At 38.6% G+C, this 23,178-nt stretch overlaps 1 protein-coding gene across 52 annotated transcripts in view; it reads left to right on the top strand.

Annotated features, from left to right (window-relative positions):
* Ncor1 (nuclear receptor co-repressor 1) overlaps positions 1–23,178 on the top strand; it is a 141,752-nt gene that overhangs the window by 82,152 nt on the left and 36,422 nt on the right. For 28 of the 52 annotated variants that reach the window (XM_017314369.2, XM_017314389.2, XM_017314388.2 and 25 more), the window contains 8 exons: positions 1,641–2,187; positions 5,840–5,969; positions 8,104–8,299; positions 15,329–15,502; positions 16,248–16,408; positions 20,575–20,692; positions 20,791–20,892; positions 21,929–22,029. In XM_017314369.2, coding sequence (XP_017169858.1) covers positions 1,641–2,187; positions 5,840–5,969; positions 8,104–8,299; positions 15,329–15,502; positions 16,248–16,408; positions 20,575–20,692; positions 20,791–20,892; positions 21,929–22,029 — 1,529 coding nt within the window. The remainder of the gene's footprint in view (positions 1–1,640; positions 2,188–5,839; positions 5,970–8,103; positions 8,300–15,328; positions 15,503–16,247; positions 16,409–20,574; positions 20,693–20,790; positions 20,893–21,928; positions 22,030–23,178) is intronic. The other 24 variants (XM_006532628.4, NM_001252313.1, XM_006532624.4 and 21 more) reach the window with 4 other exon arrangements.

Below are 23,178 nucleotides of genomic sequence, written 5' to 3'. Positions count from 1 at the left end.
TTAAAATATAGTTTTATAATCATTCCATTTCATTATTAATTTATTTTTGTGCCTGATTTTTAAATTAAACTTTATTGTAGCTTTGAATATATGGAAATGTATAGGAAAGTACCAGTATATACTAGAGTAAGTACTATCTGAGGTATTGGGGATCCACTGGGGATTTTGAACAGTACCCCTTATCCACAGGGACCACTCTGTTAATCTCTTTGGGCTACTTTTTAGTAGATTAGTATATATTGAATTGGTTAAACTACAGAAATATGCTTTTACAATTCTGCAGGTTTGAAGTTCAAAGTCAAGGTGCTTAGCAGAGCTCCCTTGTGATAAGATCTCTTCCTGGCGTTATAGGTTGCCTGCTGCTGCCTCAACCTGTCTTCATGTAGCCTTTATGTGTGCACCTCTGGTATCACAGTCTCTGAATAACAACTCATGCTCAGGAGCTCATTTCACTTCAGTTTCCTCTGGCAAGCAGATGCAGTGACCCTGGAAGTTAGGAGTTGGACAGTAGACTTGTGAGGAGGGAATCCAGTTTAGTCCACAGTAAAGCCCAAGCATAGTTTCATACACTTTTATCTATGGGCAAGGCAGAAGATCTACACCCTGCAAAGTCCCAAAATCAATCAATCTTATCTATCTATCTATCTATCTATCTATCTATCTATCTATCTATCTATCTATCTATCAATATTACATATTTTATATCATATATCAATATAAATAAATATTTGAATAAATGAAAAACTGATTTTCCAGTTTTAAAATTATTCAGTTGAAAATATTTATTCACAGATGGTCATAGAATATTTATTTTTTTCATCTCAAAATATAATTTTATCCTAGTTAGGGTTTTTATTGCTGTGATAAACACAATCACCATGGGAAGAAAATGGTTTATTTCTTCTTATAACTCTCAGGTCATATTGGAACACTGAGGGAAGTCAGGGCAGGAACTCAAGGCAGGAACTGAAGCAGAAGCCATGGAAGAGTGCTGCTTATTGGCTTGTCTAGGTTAAATGTTACAAGTGTCTTCTGCTCCCTAAGACTACATGGCCAGGAATGGCACCACAGTGAATTTGGCCTTCGCAAATCAGTTACCAATCAAGTGCCTCACAGGTGTGCGTACAGGCCAGTCCTATGGTGGCAGTTTCTCAATTGTAGTTCTCTCATCTCAGTTAACTCTAGTCTGTGTCAAGTTAACAAAAACTTCTACATGGACAAACTTCATGGTGTCAAAGTGAACCTGTTTTTCTAAAGATATTTCTGTGTGTTTTCAGACATGTTGTATATTGTCTTATGTTAACTTTTTAACATTAAAAAATCTTCCACCTGAAAGTTGTCATTCATGGAATAGTTTTGTTTAGTTCCCCCCTCCCCCATCTTTCACTGTCTTTAAACTATTATTTACACAAGAAGCCATTTTAGAAAGAATTTTTACTTTTAACTTCAGAAAGTCAAGACGTTTTGATCTTTCACTTTTACACCTTTAGAGCATGTTGGCTTGGCCAGAAGCTGCTCTTACTTCCCTGATGTCACCACAGGAGTCAAGTTCATCGTAACAAGTGCTTTCAAGCATGGTTTCTGTCAGCACCTGAAACCTGTTCATTATCAGATTTTTATGCTGTATCATTATCTTTAAGGTGCTGAAAATAGTTCTGATACAGAAAGTGCTCCCTCTCCTTCACCAGTTGAAGCTGCCAAGTCCAGTGAAGACAGCAGTGAAAATGCTGCTTCTCGAGGAAACACCGAGCCTGTGGCTGAGCTTGAGGCCACCACTGACCCTGCACCCTGTGCATCTCCCTCTTCAGCAGTTCCAACCACAAAACCAGCAGAAAGGGAAAGCGTGGAGGCCCAGGTGACCGACAGCGCCAGTGCTGAGACCGCAGAGCCGATGGACGTAGACCATGAGGAGTGCGGTGCCGAGGGCAGTTCTGTTCTTGATCCACCAGCCCCTACCAAAGCCGACTCCGTGGACCCAGAAATGCAGGTACCAGAAAATACTGCGTCTAAAGGTGAAGGGGATGCCAAGGAAAGAGACTTGGAGAGCACCAGTGAGAAGACAGAGGCTAGAGATGAAGACGTGGTAGTGGCTGAACAGATCGAGAGGCCTGAGCCACAGTCAGACGACGACTCCAGTGCCACTTGCAGTGCGGATGAGGGTGTGGATGGAGAGCCAGAGAGGCAGAGGTGAGACTGACCTTGTTTCTTCTCTACTGTTCTCTGGCTCTGTCAGAACAGTTCTGTCCACAGAGGTGCCTGTAAGAGACTGGCAAGCTCCTAGCAGTCCATGGTTTTAATATTGAGCAATTGTGTGGCTTTGGTGTTTGTTGTTTTTAAATGACACAAATGATAAATATCTTCTATATCTGTATTGTTACATATAGTCTGTGATAGGGAGGGGGCAGGCTGATATTCAGCCAACAGAGTTAGGAATAACACCACAAACAAATTGTGGATCCTAACATTTGGCAGCAGTGGTGGATGGTGAAGAGGTAGAAATGAAGAGCCTTGGCTTTAACTCTGGGTTTGTCTAAGTTGGTTGGACTTCCAAAGATAGTTTGTCTAGCCCACTGTTATATATTAAAGAGAATGCTCCAAGGATAAATGTTGGTGTTAAAATGTTTTGAAAATGTTATTATTTGGGGAGTTTGGGGGACAGGCATTTGTTATGAGATCAGATTGGGCTTGAACTTGATAATTAGCCCAGGCTGGGCTTATATTTCTGTTACTCCTTCGGTCTCCTAGTACTAGGATTACAGACATGTCTGTGATGAGGGCTCGCTCCTTCCTTCCTTCCTTCCTTCCTTCCTTCCTTCCTTCCTTCCTTCCTTCCTTCCTTCCTTCCGTTCTTTTTTCCTTTCCTTTCCTTTCCTTTCCTCTCCCTCTCCCTCTCCCTCTCCCTCTCCCTCTCCCTCCCCTCCCCTCCCCTCCCCCTTCCCCTCCCCCTCCCCCTCCCCCTTCCCCTCCCCTTTCCTTTCCTTTCCTTTTTGCGTTGCTGAGGACCAGAGCTCGAGCATTACGCATGCAGTGTGAGTGTCCTCACTAAGCTGTGCCCATCCCCTGAGGATTCGGGAGCTCATAACTAAATGCACACCAGCAGACATTATATTATTATATTGACTTTTTATATTGGTTATAATTTTAAATTAGTCATGTTTATGATATAAAATATCAGATAAGTTAATTATTTAGGTTTTATCTGTGAAGAAGAGAGCATGTGTACCGTGGTCAGAAAGCACTTAGGGGAGTTGGCTTTGTCTCCTCACCCTATGGGTTCCAAGGCTTGGACTGTATTCACTGAGCTCAGTGACAGGTGCTTTTACCTGCTGAGTCATCTCACCAGCTTGCAGATGAATTTAGTCATTAAAGGCAAATTTATAATAAAAATGCATAATAGCTGCAGGGCTTTTATAATGACATTTTACAGAAATAGATAGTAATTTGATAATTTTTGATAATATCAGGGCGTTCCATTTTCTTTGAAAGAAATGTAATCACTTATAATCAGAGATATTGGATTGTTACAGATTCCAAAAATGAAGCAAGACTAAAATTGTTATAAAATTACACATTCTCCCCCTCAAAACCTGTTTACTTTTAATAATATTAAGATGAATGAGCTTCTCATTAGAAGTCATATTCTACTCAGAGCTTAGGTTTGTGCAATGTGCTCTGACATATCACTATACATGTTTATACTTATTGCTCTAATTTGTATTGATATAGGTACTATAGTGACTCCTGAAGAGAGTCAGCTGCTAGATGGGGATGTTGTCTAATATCCATTTGTTGGAAAATGCAGTCATCTAGTTCACTCTTTGTCCAATTAAAAACATTTAATTGATGGCTTATGTACAGTTTCAGGGGTTTAATCCAAATTATCAGCATGGCAGGGAGTGTGACTGCACACAGGCAGGCATGGCACTAGGGTAGTAGCTGACAGTTCTACATCTGGATCTGCAGCCAGCAGGAAGAGGGCTGGGAAGGGGGCTTTTGAAACCTCAAGGCTGGGGTGCTTTGGAAAAGGAAGAACCAGAATAGAGAAAGAGGAAGAAGGAAAATTAATTTAAAAGGCAAACCAAAAGAAAGAAGCATAGTAAGCATTTCATTTTGATATTAAAGGGCATTTGTGGTAATGCAGATCTTTTTGACAAATCCCAAAAAAAGAAAAGTCTCCATCAAACATTTTCTGCCTTTGAGAGAACTTGGATTTTAAAAATAAGAAACATTTTTATATTGTTTCATCTTTGTCTTTCATCTCATAATACTCTAGAATTCATTTAAATTGTCCAGGTTTTTTTTTTTTTTATATATACATGCGTGCATATGTGTGTGTGTGTCCATCCATTTCCTAGGTGGAGATGAGAACAACTTGCACGAATTGGTTCTCCCCTTCTACTCTGTGATTTGCAAGGACTGACGTCAGTTGTTTATTTGGCAACAAACATCTTTATCCTCCGAGTTATCTTGAGGTCTAGCTCCAGTCTTTATCTAGAGTAATATACATGGATTAAAGCACTGTTGCCTTTTTCATCTTTAATAAGAATTACTTATGTTTTGTGCTGTTAGGTTTGTTAACTTTATTATATAAGAAGGAAACTTAGGACACCCTTGGCGTAAGACAGGGCGCACCGTGAGACGCTTGTTACGGTCAGCAGCTGCTCGATGGCAGAGCAGACATCCTCGGTTTGATCCCCACCACGACCACCACCAAAAATGAGAAGCTCCTCACTCAGAAAAAACAAATTATTGTAGAATTATGGTGAACACTGAATAAAATTCTAAACCTATAAAACTTTTAAGATGTTAAAATGGTATTTTCAGTTTTCTACATCTTTAATATCAGCTTTCAAGAATGCAGTTTGTATGTCAAGTTTCTTTATAAATTCTTATTTTTCCTACCAGTCCACAGATTTAAAATCATTTCTCTTTAGCCAGTGTCCATTAAGGCTATACAATACATCATTTTATTGTGTGTATGTGTATAAAATATACCAAGTTCACATATATTGGACATCCTAACTCCTGTGTAGCTATTGGAGACAAGTGAAAGAGGTGCTGTGAGAAATGTCTGGGTGGGGCTGTAAGAACAGAGGGAGACATGTCTGTGGATCTGCTATGTGGAAATGCTGACTCAACATTTTACATTAGTAAGAAGCCTGATGCTTGGAATTTAGGGTTAAATTCTCAAATTTTAAATGGCCAGTTGCTTCTAGTCTGTGATCCCAGGAAAACACTCTATAATAGGGAACTAGTTTTTTTGTTGTCATTTTTGTTTTTAATGATCACATTACACTGTGTGTGTGAACAGCAGTCATACATAACCCAGTGCACATGTGTAACCCAGAGGACAAATTTGTGAGAATTGGTTCTCTCCTTTTACCATGTTTGTCCTGTGAATTGCTTGTTTTGGTAACAAGTGGTTTTAAGCTCTGAGCCACCTCATTATTCTAAGGAACTAGTTTTTGACATATGCTTGTATGTTAGTAAATTGATACTAGTTTTCATCAGTTTTGTTGATACTGTGTTTGTCGATTAAATGTAGATAAAGTCAGATAAGTATCAACTTGAAAATCAATATTAAATTTCTTTAATCTGGAAAATTAGTGTTATAGACACTTTGTTTTCTTTCCTACTTTCAAATATTTATTAATTTGAATGTAAGGTCATGCTCATACTAGGCACGTATTCTACTACTGAGCTATACCTCAGCCTTCCTCACATCTTACTAAAGATAACGTAACACATAACACTCTTAAAATGAATTGTGGTGACTTTACATTTGAAAACACAAATAAAAATAACTTATTTTATCTTTATTCCAAACCACCAATTATAGAGTGTTTCCCATGGATGCAAAGCCTTCATTGTTAACTCCTCCTGGATCTATCCTAATCTCATCCCCTATTAAACCAAACCCATTGGATCTGCCACAGCTTCAGCATCGAGCTGCTGTTATTCCACCAATGGTAAGTGCCATTGTTAGACAAGTAAAACTGAAACATAGAGACCTTCATAGACATATTTATTCTCTCTTTTACTTGGCTCTTGGACTTTTTAAAATACTGTGGTGAAAAGCAGGCAATGTTAAATTAACGATTTTAGTCAAATTTTTTTTTTGTTTATTTTCATGTATTGAGTTGTTCCAAAGATTATAAGTATCTTAGAGAAGCAGAAGCGAAATTTAAGACTCGCCGGGCAGTGGTGGCGCACACCTTTAATCCCAGCACTTGGGAGGTAGAGGCACGTGGATTGCTGAGTTCGAAGCCAGCGTGGTCTACAGAGTGAGTTTCAGGACAGCCAGAGCTATACAGAGAAACCCTGTCTCGAAAAACCAAAAAAGAAAAAAAAAGGAAAAAAAAAAAGAAATTTAAGATTCCTCATAGGATTTAAAATTTTTGTTAGACCAAAATTGCTTGCTTTGGTTTGGTTTGGTAACACAAGAAGGAAAAGCTTTGTTCACATGTAAAGCGAAAGACAAAAAAGTCATATTTGGCCATTTACAGTAAGGCATAATCTATATTAGTGCTTAGAGCATAGATTTATGTTAGATCTCTATGAGCTTTTATGGCTGTTTGTTGCATATCAAGTATTTAATAATCATAAAGAAATAAAAACATAGTTGTAGTCTGTCTTAGTTAGGATTTTACTGCTGTGAACAGACACCATGATCAAGGCAACTCTTACTAGGACAACATTTAATTGGGGCTGGTTTACAGGTTCAGAGGCTCACTCCATCATCATCAAGGTGGGAGCATGGTAGCATCATGGTGCAGGAGGAGCTGAGAGTTCTACATCTTCATCTGAAGGCCATTAGCAGAGTACTAGCTTCCAGGCAGCTAGGATGAGGGTCTTAAAGCCCACACCCATGTGACGCACCTTCTCCAACAGGGCCACACCTTCTAATAGTGCCACTCCCTTGCCCGAGCATATACAACCACCACACCAGCCAAGCAGATTGTGCACCTTTGTAATCCCAGTATTTAAGAGGTTGAGGCAGGAGGATTGCAGTAAATTTAGGTCAGCCTAGGCCATATAGTGAGTGCCTACCCAGCCAGGGCTACTTATCTCAAAAACAAAACAAAAACCGTTACAAAGTGGGGCAAAGCTGTATGCTATGAAAACCATGTCAAGGACTGAATGAAAAGGAAATCAGAGTGTTTTCCACGTTCCAGTCTGTCTGAATGAGTTGGTTTTGGGTAGGGAAAGTTCAGGAAGATGAAGTCCAGAATGATGGCCACATTCCTTGCTGAGGTCTGTTTCTAAAAAGGAGAGGAATAAAAAAGAGGCAATAGATTGTTAAGTAGAAAGTTTCTTTGTAGCCGGGTGTGGTGGCGCACGCCTCTGGAGGCAGAGGCAGGCGGATCTCTGAGTTCGAGGACAGCCAGGGCTACACAGAGAAACCCTGTCTCGAAAAACCAAAAAAAAAAAAAAAAAAAAGTTTCTTTGAGTTAGTCAAATGGACTCAAAAGTAAGCAGTTTATTTTGAGTGTAAACTTTGTTTGTTTGTTTAAAGAACTGAGGCCCGAACTCAGAGCCTTGAGTTTGCTAGGCAAGCGCTCTACCACTGAGCTAAATCCCCAATCCCGGAGTGTGAACTTTGTATCTGAGTTGTCCTAGAGAGCTTGGAAATCTATAGAAATGTTGTGATTGGTGAGAAAGAGCAATGTGGAATGAGACCAAAGACAGATCGATCAGAAGGACTTGATTAGATAAATGATCTTTAGTTTCAGGGCTTGATTTCTTTTGTCACAGCTTTTTTGATTTCTGCTGTAATCAGTTCTTCAGTAACTACCTAGCATCCCCCCGCCACCCAAAGACAGGGCTTCTCTGTGTAGCCCTGGCTGTCCTGGAACTCACTCTGTAGATCAGGCTGATCCGCCTGCCTCTGCTTCCCAAGTGCTGGGATTAAAGGCGTGCGCCACCACTGCCTGGCTTCTACCTTGCTTTTTTTTTTTTTTTTTTGAAGAGTTCTTTAATTAAAACGTGGTCAAATCATTTTAACCTCTAGCATATCAGGAGTAAGTATTACTTTTAACAGTTGGTAATTACTGCCATAATGGTCATTGGCACATTTTAATTCGATTTTTTGTTTCCTTGTAGGTTTCTTGCACTCCATGTAATATACCAATTGGAACGCCCGTAAGTGGCTATGCTCTTTACCAACGGCACATTAAGGCCATGCATGAGTCAGCACTCCTGGAGGAGCAGCGGCAGAGGCAAGAACAGGTAGACTTGGAATGCAGAAGCTCTACAAGCCCATGCAGCACTTCTAAGAGTCCAAACAGGGAGTGGGAAGGTAGGTAGATGAAGCCATCACTACAACACCCAAGTTAGTGTCTGTCTCATGTGCTTTGTGTATGATTTCAGTTTATTATATATGCCCCTGACAGAAGAGTCCTTAAACTGATATGCTGGTTATACTGTTAAATTCTGATGACTACCAAAAAACAGCAGTAACAGTGTTAATAACATTCTAGCTAGTAACTTTTCAGAATTCATTCTTCTTCTGAAAGTTTAAAAAACATGCTTTATCCTCCATTAATCTGACTTTTCAAAGTAGAAATTGGTGTTCTGTTTTTGAAACAAGTCACCTGTTCCTGTGTAATGTTCTAACAGATATGATGAAGACATCTTTTTATAGCAAATAGGTCTTACCCTGATTCAGTGTTCAGCCTGTCAGCCATATGGCTGTGGGCAAAGATAATCTACCTTTAGTTTTCCCATCAACAAAATGAAAATAATAATAATATATATTTTGCTAGGATTATAAAGTTAACGAGTGAGTAGTCAAATTTGCTATATAATACATGGCTCAGCTTTTATATACAGTGTAGACTCATAGAAGAACTGGTCACTGCTGTATCACTTATTGGCTTCAGATGATACATTTGAAATGATTCATTCTGTTATGTTAAAGCATGATACATTTTTACTTACCATGAGGAGGGGATTTCTAAATTTTAATAATTTTTCTGATAGTGTTAAAATTAGCACATGAGTGGTAGTATTTTCAAGTATACTTAGAATGTCTGAATACCTAGTTTATCTGTGTAAGCCATGTATTCATGTTAAAGGCTATTTAATGTAAAAATGGGATTGAAGAATAGTTGGTCCTACTGACTCCTTGCTCCATGCCACCCCAGTGATGTGTTATTAGCTACACAGCATACTGAACCTCTTATAGTAGACATAAGATGAACTCGTTGTCTTGAACATGAATTGCTTTTTAATTGTTATATATGTGCTAATGTAATGTGCATTTGGGGGATTGGAATCTATTCTCTCATTCCACAGTAGAATCTGAGGATTGAATTCAGGTCACCAGGCTTGCATAACAAGCACTGTTAACCTCCTGAGCCATTTCAGCAGCCCTTAAATACAAATCTCATGCTAGCAAAAGTGTGGACTAGGGGAATAATACTGAGGCATAGAAAGAATACAAAGTAGCTCTCCTTCTGTGTTGACAATTGAACCTAGCATCATGGACAGCTGCCCACTAACTCACATTAAGTAAATGTTTCTTCTTTTGTTATTTTCTTTTCCTCTCTTTTTTTTTCCATTCTCTTTCCCTCCCCCCTGCACTTAGTGCTGGGTTTTCATCAGCTTATGTCTCAAAAATCTCTTCTAAGTGAATATTTCTTGAATGGAAGTAGATAGTGATTTTGATAACTGTTTAGGCTTTTTATTAAATTGCATCTTTAATCCTTGGTTACAAAATCAATACAATGCGTATACAGAGCTTTAATTCTAGCACTGAGGAGGCAGAGGCAGGCAGATCTGAGTTCAAGGACAGCCAGGTCTACAGAGTGAGTTAGAGTGAGGTCCTCCACAGCCACAGTTCAATACTTTGTCTCAAGCCCCACCCACTCCCAGCCCTGGAAAGTGATGTATCCTGCTTCCTACTTTCTTCTTTCTACTGAATATTAGCTTAGACCACTGCCACATCCTACCCTCAGAAATGGTTATCTTTTAACTATCACTAGCTTCTGAGAAACCTAGTGTAGATACATTATAACAGAGGCCTGCTTACTTAGTCCTTAGATAAGTTAGGATAGGTTGGCTTTTTTGTTCTTTCCCCTTTAGTTTATTATTATTATTATTATTATTATTATTATTATTATTATTATTATTATTATTAGTTTTGGTTTTGGCTTTTTGAGACAGGGTTTCTCTCTGTAACAGTCCTGGCTGCCCTGGAAATCCCTTTGTAGACCAGCCTGGATCTGAACTTACAGAGCGTCTTCACCTGCCTCTGTCTCCTGAGTGTTGAGATTAAAGAAGTGTGCCTCAACCACTGACTGGCTAGGATAGCTTTTTTTTTTTAAGATTTCTTTATTTATTATATGTAAGTACACTGCAGCTGTCTTCTGACATCCCCCAGAAGAGGGCGTCAGATATCATTATGGATGGTTGCGAGCCACCACGTGGTTGCTGGGAATTGAACTCAGGACCTTCAGAACAGCAGTCAGTGCTCTTACCCGCTGAGCCATATCTCTAGGCCCTAGGATAGCTTTTTTTTTTTTTTTTAAGAATAAAATAAAATAAAATAAATAAAATGTATTTTAAAAAAAAGACATTTACTTTATTTGTTGAGCTCCTGCCAAAGCCTTGTTAGTAATATGTGGGTGATTCTCATTAGATAGTGTAATTTAGAACATTAACATCTTTGCTCAGTCTGCTTTTGAACTGTATTGAAGAGCTAGAGTGACTGAACCAGGCCAAGTTTCTCTACAGTTAATAGCCTTTGTTCTGTGTGGTTAAGATTTCAGCAGGGCCTGAATTCTTAGTTATAATTCAGTGATCTTAAAATTAAACTTTCATGTTAATATGACATTAAGTACCTTATAGTTTGGTTTAGGATAAAGTTACAAAGTGGGATTGTCTTTTATATTTTATCTAAAGGTTTTGCTGTGCTAACCCACCTAATGTATACCTCTATATTTTTATTTTTACAAGCTGTGTGTCTCTCCTTTGAGGTTGTTCCTAAATAGTTTAATGTCTGGGACGCTCTTCCAGATAGCATTCATATGTTTACAGTTGAATTACATCTCTATGGAAAACATGACAAATATTTTAAACACAACTTCACATAACAGTTTATAGACTAAAAAATAGCTAGTGTGTCAGTTTATATATAAATACCATCAGCTCATCATGACAATTCATACACTTGAAGGCTAAGACAAGGAGGTTTCCTTCCTTCCTTCCTTCCTTCCTTCCTTCCTTCCTTCCTTCCTTCCTTCCTTCCAAGTTTGAGACCATTTTGAATGACATAGTGAGTTCTAACCCAGCCCAACCTACAGAGTGGGACCTTTTGCCTAAGTAAATTGGCAAAACCATGCCACCAGCACCACTACCAAGAAAAACAAAAGAAACATATTGGGACTGGATTAGGATACGTTTAACTTTTGCTGTTTTGCTTTCATTTCACATATTTGTTGTTTTTTAAATGAGTTTGGTACAAACAGTTATTGTAGACATCCCCCTTTTAAATTATGCTTTCAAGATTCTTTAAAGAATTATTTCATTTTCAACTGACATTTCCCTGGATTGACCCCTGCTTTACTCACAGCTTCCAGTAAAGAAGCTTGGGCATAACAGGTTAGAAGCTCTAATGCAACTTTAACAAATCGATCCCATCAAAATAGGTTTCTGCCTCTGTGCAACTAAAACAATTTTTTTTATGTTTATTTTGTTATTTCATTTGTTTTTTTTTTATACTTCTGTATACAGAGTAATTGAAATTGTTATAGTTAGAAGAATCTCAATTTTTTTTTTAAGATTTATTTATTATATGTGAGTACACTGTAGCTGTTTTCAGACACTCCAGAAGAGGGTGATAGGTCTCATTACAGATGGTTGTGAGTCACCAAGTGGTTGCTGGAATTTGAACTCAGGACCTTCAAAAGAGCAGTCAGTGCTCTTAACTGCTGAGCCGTCTCTCCAGCCCCACCCAGAATCTCAATTTCTACCAACCTTTTTAGTGAAATTTTCTAACATATTTATGAATTATTTGAAATAGTAGACCAGTAGACTTTGAGTTTTATTATATTATGTAATATTATGTTGAATCCTCTAGGGAAAAAATGAATTTGTCTGTTTGTTTGTATCTGTACACTGGCCAATCCTTTTCCCTCAGCCTCCTAAATATTGGGATTATGGGTATGCAGTGCCATAGCCTGTATGAGCAGCATCATTTTGATAGGTATCCCACAGTCAACAGAAATTCAGTACCTATCCAATTCACATGCTTTGTTTGGTTGGGCATTTTTCAGAAGTGTTTGAAAAATTCCATTAACCTTTTTGTTGTGATAGCTAAGTGAGACAGTTATAGTGTTATGTTGTGCTTTTCCAGTGAGAAAACCACACGTGATAAAGGAAGAGCTCCCGAATAATAGCCTGTGACGAGGTCTGGCGCATGCGCACAAGGGACCTGACCCTGGACAGAAATTCCCCTCAGTTTATATAGGCTCAGGCCCTAAGTTACACTTTGAACAAGTATACCTTGTTCTGCAGAGACAGAAGTTCCAAGGCTTGGTTGTTTGGAGAAATGAGAGGGAAATGTTGCTTTGGTTTTCCTGAGCTGGAGCAGGGCTGCTTTTCCCAGACAAGAGTTAAGTGGATCATGCTGGCAGCAGATTTTCCCTTTTCCTGAGAAGAGGCATGCCAGGGTTCCTCTTTAAACTGCTTGATAGAAGCAGCGCTTCTCAGTTAGCTAACTTTAACTTCAATGTAATAATGTTTTCTGAGAAGGTTTATTGATAAATCCTTCATAAGTTCATTAGTTCTATTTCCTCTTTTAAATCCATGGAAAGCATGACATCTAATGCTAGATAGTATAGTCATTGTTTCTTCTTTCTAAAAGTACCATACCATATGATAAAGAACTGCTTGTGCCTGGGATAGTACGTATTTGAAACCAGTCATGGACTTTGGCTCATGAAGGGGAGCTGCAAGGTAGCCCCACTACTAACATAGTAACAAAAATGTATGAGTTTAGGTATTTAATGTATGATAGTTATTTTGCATGGTAATATTATCTAAAAACTGTAAAAGAGACTTGGGAGGTGGTCCAGGGTAAGAATGCCTCCCTCCCAAGGTGGGCCACCAACCTTCTGACCTTAGCTCAATTCCCAGAACATCTGGAAGCCTGAAGTTTGGCTAGCCTTTAGTATGCAGCATGCCAGGTAAAAAGAGAGGCCTTGGTATCAACAAGAAGGAGACCTGTCCTCCCACCTTCACATGCCTTCTGTAACTCGTGCACACCAACAATTACTTACATAACAATAAGCATAAACACTTACAATTTATAGTAAGTAAAATTATAAAAAACAAACGTATAAAATTAGCTGAAAATTATTTGAGTTAAAAGGAAGGTTTTCTTTTCTTTCCTTCTTCCTTCCTTTCTTTCTTTCTTTCTTTCTTTCTTTCTTTCTTTCTTTCTTTCTTTCTTTCTTTCTTTCTTTCTTTCTTTCTCTTTTTCTTTTTCTTTTTTTGTGGTTTTAGAGCTTTATTGTAGAAAGGCAGGGGGGAAGACAGAAGGTAGAAAGAGGGAGAGAGGCTGGCCATGGCCATGTGGAGAGAGGTGGGAAGGGAGAGAAAGAAGGAATGCTAGAGAGTAAGAAGGTGAGAGCTTAAAAAGAAAAGGAAGGTTTTCTTAGAAAAAGCTGTTTTACAGAAAACCTATCTTTTCTGTGTATCTGAAGTATCCAGTTACATAAGTTTAACGTAATCCAAATGAAAATTCCAATGACGTTTTGGGTAGGAAGTACCCCAGATGATTTCAAATCTCAACTTCCTTGGAAGTCTTGAGTGTTCTGGTGTAGGTCTGTGTTCCCAGCACTTGTGAGGCTTATTTCTTTTTATTGTATGTACATTTGTGATCTGCCTGTGTGTGTCTGTGTGAGGGAGACAGATCCCCTGAAACTGGAGTTACAGATAGCTGTGAGCTGCCATGTGGGTGCTGAAAATGGAACCTGGGTCCTTTGGAAGAGTTACCAGTACTGCTGAGCCATCTCTCCAGCCACCCAAAGTCCGTTTTTAAAAACCAATCCAAACAAAAAATCTGAAAGGATAAATAGATAAGATTAGGAAATGAAAAGAATGATAACATAAGTGAGCATTTGTTTAGTCAGATGTTAGAATGTCATATGTTTAAGTTAATCACAGTATATCAGTTTTAATTTAATAAAGGAAAGACTTAGATGGCATGATACCATATACCCATAATATTATGAGTATGTAGGAGGATCTCCAGTTTCAGGCTATCTGACACCACCACCCCCAAAAAGGAAGAAAAGAATTTTTTTTTTTTTTGAGACAGGGTTTCTCTGTGTAGCCCTGGCTGTCCTGGAACTCACTCTGTAGATCAGACTGGCCTTGAACTCAGAGATCCACCTGCCTCTGCCTCCCAAGTGCTGGGATTAAAGGCATGCACTACCACGCCCAGCTAAGAATTTTTTTATATCTGTATATTTATTATTTAAAAAAATTTATGTGTTAGGATGTATATACAGAATGTGTAGAGGCCAGAGATCAACCTTGAGTACCCATCTTGGGTTTCTTTTTAGTACTAACTACAGTTTCTTACCCCATGCTAAGCTGCCTGGCCAGAGAGAGTCCTAGGTATTAACTTGCCTCAGCATCCCCACCTCCCAGCACCCCCCTAGCACTACACTACTCCCTCATAGTTTGCAAGGACTGTACCAACTGTAGTGCCTGCGCAGTCCTGTGACTGCATTGTTATGGCATTGAAACATGGCATTTTAAATTTGGAAATAACTTTCTTGTTAAGCAATTTTCATTGTTATTGTTGCAGTTATATTCATAGGTTGTTTTTTTAAAGTTGTCAGGGGTTTTAGATAAGTTTATCTACATTTGTTTGAAAAGACTTCTTCTGTTTCTTATGTTTACTTTTCTAAATATTAGGCAATTAGTATCACCAAGCTAACTATAAGGATTGAAATTCTCAAGGGAACTGACCCGTAATTCAGGGCAGACCTGAATTCACAGATTCACTTGATAATTCAATGTTTCTCTGCTGTAATTTTATTGCATGTCAAAACACTTGATTTTCCTTATGACCTTTTGTCTTTTAAAAGTAAAAAATGTCATTGAATTTCTGAGGGCTTTCAATCTGAGGGAAACAGCAGATTTAGATTTAGTAGAATTTCTTAACATCTCTGTGGGTGGATTTGTCCACAGCAATTTTAGATCTTGTTTTTAGCTTATAGATGGATCTGCCCTTGGATGGTGTGGGCCTGGTCCTTTCACACTATTTTAATTTGGGGTTCTTCCCTTATTGTGATAACTTTAACTTTCATAGGAAAATCAGTCGCCTATATGCCTTATGCTGAGGTCAAACGTGCTCTAGAGCAGGAAGCACACATGCACAGTACCGCAGCAAGGTCAGCCTCACCGTGCAGGCTCTCTCCAAGAGAAGTCAGTAAAGCCGCTTCCCAGCCTGATATGAGTGCAGCCCGCTATAGTGTCCCTCCAGGTAAATATTGCCTTTCTGCACAGTGGCTGCCGGCCATCTACCCACAGGTGTTCCCTGTGGTATTTTAATCTCATGAGTGACTTGTGCTTCCAGGACATGTCTTTGCTGTCTTAGAAAGACTCTCTTGTTTCTCTTCATTTCATTGTCATTTGTTTTCAGATACCCTATGCCACTGGGAAATTTGTGTTGACACACCTATACTGTGATTGGCTTTTCTTTTAACAGTACAACTATTTTGTAAAAATCCTTGAGTATCTTCCCCCTCAGAAATTCAAGTGTACTGTGAAAGCCAGAATCAATAGATAATTCTCAAATTATGCAGCTACACAGAGGATTTATGCCGGTTTGTCAGCCAGGTCTCCTACTGTGTGAAGCAGCAGCTGTAGCTTAGATGGAGCTCCCTGATTCTCGTTCCCATTGTAAGTTTCAGAGGGCGATGAAGAAAGTCAAAGTCATTCATACCGATTGCCTCTGGTGAATTGAATAGTTGCTCAGAAATTAGCTTTGTATGCTGTAGTTTGAAATAAATTGAATACATTTACCTCACAAATAACCGCCTGAGATTTGAGTATGCTCATTGAAAGAACTTTTAAAAGTGAAAATATTCATTTTTAGCTTCATCTGACATTTATAATTTAATTTGTGATCAAAAGATTCAGGAATGCTTAACTGAGAAAGGTAGCCTGTGGCCTACTAGGAAATTGACCATTTTAAAATCCTTTTTTTTTTTTTTTCCTTTAAAAAGTCCTCCAACCTGCTCCGCATCAAGTGATAACTAACCTTCCTGAAGGGGTTCGGCTTCCAACAACACGACCAACCAGGCCACCACCTCCCCTCATCCCATCATCTAAAACCACAGTGGCATCAGAAAAACCATCCTTTATAATGGGAGGGTCTATCTCACAGGTAAACTGGTTTTTCTTTATAGCAGATTTCTCTGTTGAATATTACTTGGTTAGCCCTTTATTTATTCTCACTAACTTATTAGTGTACTGATAAGCAATCAGTCTCCTTCCTAGGCTGTCTCCTCTCTGTCCTGTTGGCTGTAGCCATGTGTTTGGTCATAGCCACTTTCCTAGTGCTCATGAACAAGATCATATACTGCATTCTTTTGCGTTTGCCTTTTATCTCCGTGTAGTGATTTTAGAAATTTAGTCAAGTCTTTGTGTGTAATTAGTAGCCTTTTTACTGTTAAATATTCCTTTTGTGGAGGGGAACCTAAAGTGTTCTAATGTAGGCTCCTTATGATTGGAGCTGCTGTGAGTACTTTTGTGCTGGTGTTTGGATTTTTTTTTTTTTTTTCATAGTTACTTAGGAGTGAAGTTGATTGTAGTTATGTAACCACTAGCATTGTAGAAGACTGAGATTTCTGGTTTCATTCTTTGTTCCATGTATTGTTACTGTTTTTTTTTTTTTTTTGTTTTTTTCCTTTTTCCTTCCCATTTTAGGCATGCTTATTATACCTACTGAATAGGTATAATAAGTAATATTTCATTGTGGTTGTAGACTGTGTTTCCCTGACAATTACGTCAAACACTTTCTGTATGCTCTTTGGCTATACTTGTATTTCTGATTTTATGACATGACTACTGTAGTCTGAATATCTGGAACCTGAAATGCTCTAAAAAATGTAACACTTTCTGAACATAGCATGCCATCACAAGTAGAAAACTTCACACCTGCCTCACTATGAAAAAGCACAGTAAAACCACAAGTGTACTAAATGCATTATATAATAATTTTTTTCTTTTATACATTGGAGTATGTGTGTGTGTGTGTGTGTGTGTGTGTGTGTGTGTGTGTGTGTATTTATGTTTGTACACACAGGTCACAGTGCACCTGTGGCAGTCAAAGGAGAACTTAATGAGAGTCAGTTCTCTCTTACTATGTAGGTTGTGAGGATCTAACTCAGGGCTTCAGGCAACCTGACAAGCACTTGGACCTACTGAGCCATCTTGCTGACTGTTTTTGAGAAAAGGCCTTTTATACACCAGTATGTAGCCAAGAATGACCTTGAACGTCTACCTACCAATGTTTGGATGACAGATGTGTGCCGCCATGCTGCCTTCATCTTGTGCTAGGGATTGAACACAGGACTATTTTTTTGGCAAATACTCGATTGACTGGGCTGTATTTCCATCTTTAGAAGCTTTAAACTATGTAGTCTACGTAAATTTTTTATTTTGATTAGATATGTATACATAATTTTTCATTTTGTATTCTCTGTATATATGGCACTGTTAAACAGAACATTTTCATATCATTGTTGCACACCGAACAGTTTTCATACTCTGATTAGTTACGTGTTGCAAGCTTTATAGATTGGCTTCTACTTTCATTCTTATGATCAGTTACATGCTGGTTTCTTTGTACATAATAGTTTGAAAATCAGCATTCACTTTTAATAGCATGGTTTTCAAAACCCCCCCTTTCTTTTGATTGCTCTGGTTATCTTTTGTTTACAAGTGTTTAACTATATATTTGGATTTGTATCTGCACCCAGAGTTTTTTCATGGATCTATTTTTCTGCTTTTCTTTTTATAATATTCTTGATTATTGCCACATTATATGTCCTGAAATATATATAAATATATAGATACATAGATAAAGCCAGAGTTATAGTAAACCTATAAATCAGTTTCAGATAGGAATAGATTTTAACAATCTTGAATCTTCTTTTACTCTTTCTTTCTGTCTGCCTTTCTTTTTGTTTGTGTCTGTCTGTCCTTTGTTTGTTTCTTTTAGTGGGCCAGGACTTCTTCATGTAGCCTTGGCTGTCCTAGAACTTGCTTTGTTGTTGAACTCTCAGAGATCTGCCTGTCTTTTTATTTGCTTCCTGTCTGTATGCTACTACCACTTGGCTCTTCTAATCTATGTGCACATCTTTTCATTTGTCTAGATCATTACTGTTAATTCCTATTTAAAGTGTTTTATAATTTCTTCTGTAGAAGTGATGTGCATATCTGTTTATTTTTGGCTATTTCAGTAATTTTAATGTATTCTGCGTTCTCTCTCTCTCTCTCTCTCTCTCTCTCTCTCTCTCTCTCTCTCCCCTTTTTTGAGACAGTGTCTTATTATGTATCATTACTGGCTTTGGAATGTAACTATTTAGACCAGGCTAGCCTTGAACTCACAGTGATCTTCCTGCCTCTGCCTCCCAAATTCTGGGATTAAAGGCCTGCACCAACATGCTTAGCAATTTTAATGTATTCTTTGTTTCTATAAGTTCTTGGCTCATACAGTCATGAGTGCAGACATCATCAGCTTGATTCCAGACCATCGTAGAAAATAAATATCTTAGTGAACAATGTCATGAGCTTTTTGGTTTTCTAGTATATATAAAAATTTATTTTTGTTCCATGCTGTAGCCTGTTAAATATGCAGCAGTATTACATCTAAAGGAGTGTGTGTACCTTAAGTCAGAAGTAATTTAGATCTAGACATAGTTGCATATACCTTTAATCCCCAGCATCCTAGAGGCTGGGGCAGTGGGATCACATGTTTGAGGTCAGCTTGATGTTGACCATCTACGATGTTGCTGTAATGGTTCTGACAGACTCACATATCTCTCATAAAAAAACTTCAGTTTACTAAAAATAGGTCAGCTAAAGGTGAGAGCTCCTTAGGGCTTTGTTTAGGGTATGCATAGCCTTGTATATACACACAACTTTCTGGGTTCCAATGGATGTGTTGCAACTTTTCAAATATCTTCTGATCTCTTGCTATTTTCATAGATGTTCTTTTTGCATTTTTAAGACATATAAAATATTGTTAATAGTAGCTTACATTTTGAGTGCATTGTGGTAAATGCTGTAGGTAATTTAATAAATGCGAATGAAGGACCAGCCTTGGCTAGGTCCAGATTCCTGAGAAAAGGGTTGTCTGGGAGCTTTGAAAACAAACTACTTGAAGTCAAACATGAGCCAAGCTGGTGCCCTATGTCTGCTTGAGACAGCTTTCCAGTCTGCTTTCTCTGCAGATCTCCAGACAGCTCTCTCTATGCTCTGCCTGTGGCATTTCTCTCTTCCTATTTAAAAACCATCTTTGGATAGCTAACTCTCGCAGATCATAAACCCGATCTCTTGTTCTCCATATTAATCCAGTCATTTACTCCAAGCTTCCTTAGGATGATCCAAAGCATCTGCATCTGGGACAAGCACATTTTCTTTTAACATTGCAAAAGAATTCAGAAATCTGTCTGCCTCTATTAAGCATAGACAATAAACTAGCAGAGTGGGACCCTATCCTGAAATTACCATTTCTATCACACCTGCTCAGTCCCTGGCTGAACCTGAATTCTGGAATCTGTCTGCCTTTGTAAGCATAAAAACAAAACTAATGAGCTGGGTGGGGTCTCTCGGAGTGCCACTCCCTACATCTCTTCTCTCCTTCCTCTGTAACTCTCTTGATAAGTTGGCTGGAAGCGCAGCTGCCTTTGTTCCTTTAGCTTTGTGAAACCCCTCATATAATTAATATTGCATCCTTAGGTTTTGAGGAGTTAGGTATTTTTGAACAAGTTTTTAAGAGTTCTTTTCCATAGCCATCAGAGCTATCCTGAAGGTCTCAGCACTTACCTTCTTCAAGCATGTTGACTTGCTGAGACATTAGCCACACCTCCAGTACTCTTTGCTGTCTCTGATTTTCATGGAGTCACCAACATTAACTGGGAGGACTTTCCTTGGAGGAGGAATGTTAAGTATATATGTTATTATACAAACAAGCCTCGTGCTCCCCAACCCCCCACCCTCCCCAGCCTTCACCTCTGGTGGAGGCTCACACCTCCTGGTCCTGTCCCAAGTACAGGAACCATGTCATTCTGTCCCTAACAAGGCCATGCCAGACTTGGCTAATAAATAATCTATATGTAATATGTGATATTGTTAGTATACATATTTTACTCCTTTAGTTTTTCTAACTTAATAATCTATGCTGAAATTTCCCTTTTGTTCAATTACTTTTTAAAGTTGTGAGTGGCAGAGATATAGATTTTTATAGATGGAACGTGAAGATTGACTTTACTCTCAGGAGAGACAATGCTTAGTCTTTGACTCTTTTATCTTTTTATTTTTTAGGGAACTCCTGGCACTTACTTGTCTTCTCATAATCAGGCTTATCCACAAGAAGCCCCTAAGCCCTCCGTGGGGTCTATCTCTCTGGGATTGCCCCGGCAGCAGGAGTCTACCAAAGCAGGTCAGTGAGTGGCCACAGTTCTATCACGCCTGTTTGTAGCATCATGGTCAGCCACTCAGTGGTTGGTCTTCTCATGGTTCTCTTTCTTTTCCCCATAGCTCCTTTGACCTACATCAAGCAGGAAGAATTTTCTCCGAGAAGCCAAAACTCACAACCTGAGGGTTTATTGGTCAGAGCGCAGCATGAAGGTGTGGTCAGAGGTAAAACTGTATCCAGTTTAACAGTTATGTTAAACCTTTGCCCATAGTAAACTTTATAAAGGAACTCATTAAAATTTTTTTGTGGGTACATCCTAAGTTGTGGTAACAGTGATAATTTTACTGGCCTTGGATATGCTGTATGGTCAAGTTTGAACTTGGATTCTCAGTCCTCCTACTTCAGCCTCCAAAGTATACATGAATACAAACAGCTTAGTCATTAATATATTTTAATGACTTATTTCTTCAAGTTACTGACTTTTATGTTTTTGCTTCCATGTAAAGATAGCTATTTTTTAAAAAAGATTTATTTATTTTTATTTATACAAGTACACTGTAGCTGTCTTCAGACACACACCAGAAGAATGCATTGGACCCCATTACAGATGATTGTTAGCCACCATGTAGTGGCTGGGAATTGAACTCAGGACCTCTGGAAGAGCAGTCACTGCTCTTAATCGCTGAGCCAATAACTTTAAAACTTTTGAAATTTGATGGGCATATAGTAATAAATCGAAACCAAAACCAAAAAGCCCCACCAAACTCTGACATTATTTGTCAGCCGTAATTTTTAATAATATATTTATTCTGTTATTTCATATATTTGTATAGTGCATTTTGATCATTTCCCCAACACCAACTCTTTCCCCCTCAACATGCTCCCTCCCACTCTCATGTTCTCAGCCACTGCTCTCTCATTTTTTTGATAGTGCAGTTATTATTGCCTATATATGCATGTGTATTTGTGCCATCTACTGGATTATAGGCAGTCTACACATGTTTCTAGTTCCCTAAAGAGAAATTGCTTCTTTCCCTAAGCAGTTATAAGCTACCAGTAGTTCCTCTGCTAGGGGTAGGACCTTCATCAATCAGTTTGAACAATCCTTTTAAAGATCATTATGATATTATTTGAGCCATGCATTTCATTAGGATAATTTTTGTTATGCTTGCCCCATTCTGCTGTGTGAGAACTTGTATTGTGGAGTAGGGGCTGCTAGGAAGAAGGCAATGATTTAGTGATGGTTTTGTTTTCATTCAGGCACTGCAGGGGCTGTCCAAGAAGGAAGTATAACTCGGGGAACTCCAGCCAGCAAAATCTCAGTGGAGACCATTTCATCGTTGCGGGGCTCTATTACCCAGGTCAGTGCATGGGCCATCATCTCCTGGAGCCTGGAAAGCTGGATTTCTCAGGAGTTTTAGTTATAGCAGTGCTCTTGTTATAGCAGCATGGGTCATTGTTCTTTTATGAGTCCAGCTCTCAGTAATAAACCTCAGATCTCCAGACCTTTTCCTTTCCGGCTGCATTTTAACTCCAAGCCATGGTATCTATACTGTAGTTATTCAAGGTGTTACTACTCACCTGGAAATTGGCAAAAGAAACTTGCAGAAGATATTATAGTCCTTATGGACTTCCTGTAAAAGCTTTTATCATGTGCTTAGATTAAATAGAAATTGAGAAGAAAACAATGAGAAATGCTTCTTTGTGAAAAGGTATATTTGTGATCTCAATGTGTAAGCTGCTGTGTTCAAATTCATTGAGTACATCAGAGACTAAACAGAATCCTAATTTTGATTAATTTCTTTTTCTAGCTAGATATTAATTTTAACTTGAAATGTTAAAACACCTCCTTTTTAAAATTTTTACATGAATGAGAAAAGTAGTGAAGTTCATATAGTCTGCCTTTTATAAACACGGATACAGTTTTTGTATATTGTTACTAGCCTATTGTTGTGGTGTATCCTTGTTACCTAAGGTATTGTTACCAGCGGTGTGGACACCCACGACCCTGAGCACCAGCATCCCTTGAGAAGTTGCTGGTCATAAATGCTTAAGCCTTGTGCTAGAGTTGCTGGGTATGAGCTCCAGCAGCCTGGGCTTTCCTGAGCCTTTGGTTGATTCTGCTCAGGACATTGTGATTCAGAGTCACCCTGTTAAGACAATTTCCAGTGTCGTAGTTGTTATGGCTTATGCTGATTTAGAGCATGACGTAGAAACTCCCTGTCTCTCGTTACATATTCAGTCAAAGTAAGTTAACCCTTAAATGTACACAGAGAATATAAGTGGGCCTCTATGCTGTCTTCACTTCCTTCTTAACTTTCCAGCATCCAACGTTTTGTTTGTTAGGTAAATAGTTTTAACTGGGTCAAATGACACTCTGTTGTATCTATTTTAAGATTTGCTCATTGGGACAGAGTGCATGTTGAGGATTTCCTGATGTTTCTGCTGAACTTTGTTCATGACTGGGTATGCTGGACGCATTGCTCCTGTCTTTCACTCACCCCCTTTAA

The sequence above is a fragment of the Mus musculus genome, chromosome 11, assembly GCF_000001635.26.
Source record: "Mus musculus strain C57BL/6J chromosome 11, GRCm38.p6 C57BL/6J".
Classification (NCBI taxonomy): Eukaryota; Metazoa; Chordata; class Mammalia; order Rodentia; family Muridae; genus Mus; species Mus musculus.
Note: the sequence above shows the minus strand (reverse complement) of the source record. Positions and strands in the feature narration are given on the sequence as shown.